This window comes from Polyodon spathula, chromosome 17, assembly GCF_017654505.1.
Source record: "Polyodon spathula isolate WHYD16114869_AA chromosome 17, ASM1765450v1, whole genome shotgun sequence".
NCBI lineage: Eukaryota > Metazoa > Chordata > Actinopteri > Acipenseriformes > Polyodontidae > Polyodon > Polyodon spathula.
In genome coordinates this window covers 30861661-30869654 of record NC_054550.1, presented here as the reverse complement: position 1 = coordinate 30869654, position 7994 = coordinate 30861661, and the positions used below count along the sequence as shown (strand labels likewise).

Genomic DNA, 7994 nt, shown 5'->3' with positions numbered 1-7994 from the left:
ACGTTGTTGATGCGTGATGACGTAGCCTGATTTCGCAAAGATGGAGGCGTCCAAGGTGGTAGGATAGGCAGTGTTTTACAATTAAAGTAAAAAACACGCGATTCATAGCTAAATTGACAATTGCATAGTTTCCTTTGTATTCAGGTTGGTATTATTTATTTTTAGCGTTTACTTTTGAGATCAGAAAAAATGAAACAAACTTCAGCCTTTGGCGTACACGCAGTTTGTTTGTGTCGTTGCATGAACGATGTGGTACGTGTTCCGTAGTACACAAAGTACCAGTGGTCTAAAATGAATAACAATAATAATTATTTTTTTTAAATTGCGTTGGCTTTTTTATTATACTCACTGTAATATATCGTTTCCTGTATAGTGTAAACTAGCTGTAATAACAACACAACTTAAGTTCTAGCACTTTGGTTTGTGAAAGCAGTGACAATAAGTAAACATTTGAACTCGTTATTAATTGTGCTCACTTTTTTTGATTATTCCTTACGAAGTAGTTTGTTTTAAAACCCAGGATAACACGCTTTATTTGGAGAGATAATGGTGCAGAATAGCAATTTGTTGCATGCGTCTGCCAATAATGTTGAGGTTCTGCAACGTACTGCAAACTGTATGCTATAGCATTTAGCCCTCAGATTTCATGTTATTCTGATATACAAATGTAGCTATGTCGCTGTTTTGTAATGTGTTTTTGAATGTTTTGCACAATTAGGAAACACACGGTTGTTAAAGGCTATTCAGAGGTCTCCAGCTTTAGGTTATTTTGAATAAATGAAGGAAAATAAGGAGAACTCCACTCCTGTCACAAGCCTGGACCACATAAAACCATGCTGGTACTGGGACAAGAAGGATCTTGCTCATACCCCCTCCCAGTCTGAAGGTCTTGATCCAGCAACAGAGGCTAGATACCGCCGGGAGGGAGCAAGATTCATATTTGATGTGGGAACCCGCTTGGGGCTGTATCCTTTTATTATTGATTTATGGTAAAACAAATACTTTTGTGAATTGACCTATGCTGTATCTTCCGTTTTGTTTTTGTGATTAAAAACTATGACAGTTTATGCAGTGAGTTTGTATATATCTATAGTGTTACTAAGTAACCAAAACATTTTGTGTATTTTGATTTGGTACTTATACTAATAAATTGCATTATAAATTTATCTCAAATTCTGCTTGGAACACCTGTGATTTGTATTTATCATTTGTACTATTATTTAGCACAGCAAAAACACTAGTTTTTCGACCTTTGTTACTGTAGAAGCCTTTGCATCTTTTTTCAAGGACCTTTTTTTTTATAACAAGTAAATAACAATATCTATGTAAGAACAATTAAAGTTTTTTTTGTTTACCCCACCCCCTTGTATATCCCTTGCCCGCCAAACAGGTTAGCATTTTTTTTTTATTTGTGAAAAATAATAGCTTAATTTTTAATTAAACGCCTGAACTAAAATATCAGACACTATGATACACTGGCCACTGGGATTATCTACTTTCATCGTTTTTATATGTTTCATTCCTTCAAACAGTTTCCAAGATATGTGAGTATTCAGATTCTGAGCTCCTCTAATTGAAGTCTTTCTCTTGCTGCAAAGCATTTACCTGTCAGAATAATACATTTAAATGGTGTTACTCTGTGCACTGCTAGGGTTTACTGTTCTGTTTGACACATTGCTTCTTTGTTTCTGTAGGTCACTGGGGCTTGCTGTCTGTTTCTAGCTGGAAAGGTAGAAGAAACTCCAAAGAAATGTAAAGATATCATAAAAACTGCTCGCAGTTTACTGAATGATGTTCAGTTTGCACAGTTTGGAGATGACCCAAAGGTAAGTTTTTCTCAATTGTAACAAAACCTGAAATTAATCTTTAGTACTTTTATTCTTACCAGGGATCTTCTCTTTTCTGTTCTGTTGTCTAATAAGTGACATTTGTGGTCTTAGCGTTTGGGAAATTTTTCAATGTTAGCCAGCATTTAAATGATATGGATGTTAGAATAAAATTTGTATTTTTGCATTATGTTCACTTTGTTTAAATTCTAAACAATATTTAATGCAAAAACTGTGAGTTGAGCAAACATTCATTTATGTATTTCAGCAGGAATAGTAATTGACAGATTTCTGATCCCTAATTTCCTTTAAACTTCTGTAGTTAAACATTTCCCCTTTCCAGGGGGAGACAGCTCTTCTCTTTGGTTAAACTAAAACACAAAAAATGTCTTCATTTATTTAGGAGGAAGTAATGGTGCTGGAGAGAATACTGCTGCAGACAATCAAGTTTGACTTGCAGGTGGAACATCCTTACCAGTTCCTCCTACGATATGCAAAACAACTTAAAGGTATGAATGTTCATGGCAGCAACTGACCATTCTACAGGTTTGCTACTGTAAGGTGGCTGTATAAATCTTGTAAAATGACAAAATAACTGGTAGTTATAAAGATTTTTAATGTTTAATGTTTTGTTTTAATATATATATATATATATATATATATATATATATATATATATATATATATATATATATATATATATATATATATATATATATATATGTGTGTTTATATATATATATATATATATATATATATATATATATATATATATATATGTATATATGTATGTATGTATGTATATATATATAAACCCACTTAAATGTAAGTAAACATTAATTCTGTTCAATCTATTTAGGGGACAAAAACAAACTACAGAAGCTGGTGCAAATGGCCTGGACATTTGTAAATGACAGGTAAAAAATATTTAGAAATTATTATAGGTTTTATAAGGATCATTTCTCAACTTGGACATTTTAATAATTATAGTGCTACAAATAAAACAGAAATGGTAATTAATACTCTGAAACAGGTGAAAATATTTTATAGGGCACATGTTGCTGTCTTCTGTGATCACATCACTGTTCGTTCACATGGTGTCTTCTTGAAATGTCTCTGTATGCTGATAAACTGAACATATCATTTGAAAGGCCCTTTTCAAATCAAAAGCCTTGGATCCTAAACATGATAAATAGTGTTCTTATTGCTTTAGTCTTTTGTATATATTGTTGTTATATTTTGTTGCTTTCAGTTTGATGTGCCACATGTTTCTAATGTTTCTGTGATGTGTTTCAGCTTGTGCACCATGCTGTCCCTGCAGTGGGAGCCAGAGATAATTGCTGTAGCTGTAATGTATCTTGCTGGCCGGTTGTGTAAGTTTGAGATCCAGGAGTGGGCATCGAAACAGATGTACCGTAAATGGTGGGAGCAGTTTGTACAAGATGTTCCAGTTGAACTGTTGGAAGGCAAGTAAAATGAAAACACTGATCATTTGTTAGATTTTTAAAAATGTGTTGCATTAAGATTAACTCTTTTTTTATGTTATTTTCTACCAATTATAGACATTTGCCATCAGATCCTTGATCTTTACTCCCAGGGGAAACAGCCGATTCCCCAGCAGATCCAGGAGAAAGAGAAAATCATGCCAACTCTCCAGCAGCTACAGGCACTAGCACAGGCACAAGGCCAGAACTCTGGGCAAAGTCAGTTGGGACAACAGACCAAGAAAGCCTCCCCACAATCCAGTCCTCCAAAACAGTTGAAAAGAACACATGTTAGTTTCAGACTTAACACAAATATATGAAAGCATGCTTGTTTTTTAAATAGGGTATCTAATAAACATGTTCTTTCTTTTAGAGTATCAGTTTGACATTGATTTAAGGATAAATGATTTGAGCTAAATACCTTTAAGTGGGAGGCCACGTTTCTCCATAAGATAGCACATATTCTGTATGGGTATGTTGTTTTAAGAATGTTATCTCTGATCTGCAGAACATTTCTTTTAGAGATACTGGCCTCTCACACAACCGAGAGATCAGTCCATTTGTTGTTTAATGCCAGCTCAATTTGCATGTAGGTTTTCATTCATACGATTCTAATGTTGGTAATTTGGAAGATTAGTGTTGTTCAAATGATGTTTCAAAGGGAATGTATGCACTGTAGAGTAATGAATCTTAATAGATTGCAGAAATAGACCACGTGAATGAGGATTATGGTTTGCCACCTGAGTCTTACCATTCTTTACAGAATTCAGTCTGGGCATTTAAGTACAGTAATCTCTTGCGTATCTGCCCGTCACATATCCGCCCTAATCGTTTATCCACCATGATCAACCTCTTCAGCAACGTTAGTTTATTATTGAACAGTTAGTTCAGATATTGTAGATCCGACCAAAGTTTCTGTACACTGTGTTGTATGTGTCACCTGAGCTGTGCAGTGTGTTGATATGTAAATAAATCCTGTTCGTCGCCTGCAGGGCTTACCAACTTTGCACCCCGTCTCGATCTCCTGCCTGTCACTCGGCAGCGAATGCACGCAATATAGAAATTGTTATAGCTGTGTACAATGGTATTTAAAACAGGATTCATTCATTTGACTTTTTACATATCTACCCTTACTCTGGTCCCACTGCAGTCAGATATGTGGCGATTACTTTATTTGTAACATGATTTAATAAAATCTTACTGGCATAGTGTTTGATTATAAGTACAGGTGACTTTGACTCTTATTTTGTTTTCTTTCATATTCACAGCCGGTTGGATCCCCTAAGGATGAAAGCAAGGTATCAGGTAAGAGACGTATCACAAGACGTGCATTCTGAAAAGTTTCGAAACGCCTGCACCCACTGTTAGGTGTGCAGGAATGCATTACTCAAGTAACTCGCAAAAGACTTCAAGATGTCCAATTAATACAAATGCTTTAGTTCACAACATTGAATTCTGCTGAAACAATGACATATTGGTATATTGCATATGTTTTATTCCTTTTTAATTTCTTAGATATGAACAAGGTTTCTAATCATCTTTGTTTTATGCACAGAGCAAGTGGTTTCTAAAATTCCCAGGCTGGAGACACCACTTCCACCACTACCAAGCGTGCAACCCCCACCAGGTGAGTAGCTGGCAGTTTGAAAAGCTTGCTTTAAATTCTTTAAGCTTTCTATTCAATAGTGATACAAAATATCTGGTTATTGATTTTTTGCAATTTAGTAATATCTAAATATTACATATGTTCTCTATTCAGCATATCGGCAAATGCATCTCTTGTAAATCAGAAAAAGCTTGGTGAACTGGAAATATTAGCATTGTAAGCAGGTTTTACACTCTGAGGCTGCAAAGGACTTTAGATATAAACACATGGTTGCAGTTATGCAACTAGTTCAAGGTTAATGTAGTTAAACAGTGATGGATTACAAGGTTCGTTAGTGTAAACCCTACAGTAGATTGACTTATGTCATCAAAGAAAAGATTAAACCTGGCATGCCATTGCAGTCCATCCTGTACATGTTTGGATGAATAGATTACTAAATCTATTTGGTTTCTGGATTGACTTTGTAATATATGGGTGTAATATAAAGTTTCCAAAACAAATATTGACTTTGCCAAAAAAAAGAAACACTTTGCAATAGAAGATAGACTGTGGTATGTGTATGTAAATAGCATTAACTATCATTTTAACAAAATATCTAGGCATTTAGCAATGTGTTGTTTTTGTCTCTTGTCAAAAGCATATACATGAAATAAATGCAGATGCATCTGTCTCTTTATGAACGAGACATTGAAACAATGTGGACACTTCTCTACTAACAGATCGAAAGCCTCCTCCAGTAGTGTCAGCACCAGTGGGAGAGGCCGATTTGGCTGCGACTGGCGATTCCATTGAAGTACCAAAAGGACCAGTTCCCCCTCCGCCTCACCAAGCTCCGGTTCATCAGCCACCCCCACTACCTCACCGCCCGCCCCCTCCTCCCCCGTCCAGCTATATCATGGGCATGTCTACGTCAAGCTCTTACATGTCTGGGGAGGGCTATCAAAGTCTACAGTCCATGATGAAGACAGAAGGACCCTCTTATGGAGCCATGCCTCCCTCGTACGGACCACCAATGCCGTACCACCCACATGTTTACCCTCCTAATCCACCACCCCCAGTGCCCCCTCCTTCAGCAAACTACCCCCCTCCGAACCTCCCACCTCCATCCCCTGCCTACCCACCACCTGGATACAACCACAACTACCCTCCCCCTCCTCGGTTGCCCCCAGGCCATGGTGTGCCACCTCCAGGGTTGGGCATCCCTCCTGCCAACTACCCACCGCATCCTGGCCCTCCAGGTGGGCAGCCACAGGTCCCTCCTTTGCCCCCACCTGGCATGCCCCCAGTAGGAGGTATGAGTCGTGGAGGTTGGATGAGATAAAAATAGAAACCAAATGAAATGCACTTAAAAAGCATAATATTCCATGCTAATTTGAGTTTGTATTGTCTGTAAATAGTTTAGCCATGGTTATAGTTGTAAGAATGATTTTGGATGATACATGGTCTATATTGATTAACAACAGTTTTGGGAGACTTATTTTTAGACACATATAGGGTGCAATCAGTGCAGATACAAGGCAAACACTGTAGATGTGTTATTTATGCGCTTCTGAAACCAACATTTTTTTTTTTCTTGTAGTGCTCAAGTTAAAAATAAAATGTAGTTTTGACCTTAAAAATAAATAAATTGAAAAGCAACAATATTATACATCTGTATTAACTAGTTTGTTTCTATTTGAGGTGGGTGTGTAGTACAAAGATGAGTAGATAAGTTTGAGGATGAACATGTATTTGGGTTCCTACAAATGGGAGTTTGATCTTCACATTTTAAGTCCATATATTACTCCAAGTACTGGGAATTCTATTCTAAAAATGATCTACATTCTATACAGCGAGAAATGATATTTAAAAAATGTGCACTCTGATTTTGCTTTTGATGTATTTGAAGCATTCCAATGTGAAACTCCAGAATTTGAATGGACACTTGTATTGCAAATATGAGCTTGTACTGTAGATCAATTTTACTGGGTAGAACATATATTTGAAGAAAAAATAACAACCAATAAAGCATGAGAAACATTCATACATGGAATCGCGAGTTGGTAAGGGAATACGAAACAAAAAACAACAATTTACTACTATAAATGGGTACATTGTTCTTGTTGTGAAGGTATTTTTGTTTTTTTACTCAATTCAGGATATGCAATTCATACAAAAATAGCAAACTGCCTTCCTGGTACTGTTTCTAATCAGCTGTCTTCTGTGCTCACCATTGAGGTGGGCTGGTGTCATACTAGGAAAGAGCACCAACTATTTATTCTGTAGCTTTGTCTTACTGTATATTTCATATTCAAGTGTGTGTGTGTGTGTGTGTGTGTATATATATATATATATATATATATATATATATATATATATATATATATATATAAAATTGAAGTGGGACCAGTGAGAGTATTCCTAGTATCAATATGAAACTTAGAGTATTACTAATTTAAGGTCCAATTTGTTTTCAGTTGTATTAAAGTTCTTAATTCCAAATGTGACTTCAATATGGCTTTTGCATGATAATAAATTAATACCAAGTCATTACTGCAGTAAGTGATTTGTAAATGTAATATATGTTTTAGACATACATGTCTATGTGTTATGACTTTCTTAGGGTCAGTAGGAGTATGCAGTTAATTTGTGGCAGCTATTCATTCATAACATTATCTTCCACATACAGTATGAATTGGACAGTTATGTGGGTCAGAATCATTAGTACATGCTGAAACATTTGATGTGTCTAATACCATTTCAGCACGCACTGTTCAATACTACCACTGTAACAAAGATTCTGAATAAGTGAATGTGTCATTTTAAAACTTACCAGGAGGGGGCACAAGTAGTCTGTTGACTACAAACAGTTTTTAGTCTGTTTTACATTGTACAGAAAGGGGCCCTGGGGCAAAAAGTAAGATTGTTTTCAACGTTACAAGATGTGTTTTGTATCACTATTGCGTATTTGGTGCTGAAAGAACTTTAACAACCAAAACTGACTTTTCTTAGAAAAGAAAAACCCACAGCATATTATTTTTCATAAACACAACCACAAGAACGCAAAGAATTTACTTTATTTTTTCAAAAATCGGCTGC

General features: G+C 35.9%; 1 protein-coding gene across 1 annotated transcript; it reads left to right on the top strand.

The window, feature by feature from the left end:
• The first annotated feature begins 26 nt into the window (after window positions 1-26).
• LOC121330155 (cyclin-K-like) lies at window positions 27-7238 on the top strand. The gene is made up of 11 exons (XM_041276462.1): window positions 27-144; window positions 719-965; window positions 1463-1544; window positions 1695-1826; window positions 2230-2335; window positions 2686-2743; window positions 3123-3292; window positions 3389-3600; window positions 4579-4615; window positions 4866-4937; window positions 5636-7238. The coding sequence occupies exons 2-11, from the start codon at window positions 778-780 to the stop codon at window positions 6235-6237; spliced, it is 1659 nt and encodes a 552-aa protein (XP_041132396.1). The 5' UTR covers window positions 27-144; window positions 719-777; the 3' UTR covers window positions 6238-7238.
• The last annotated feature ends 756 nt before the right edge of the window (window positions 7239-7994 follow it).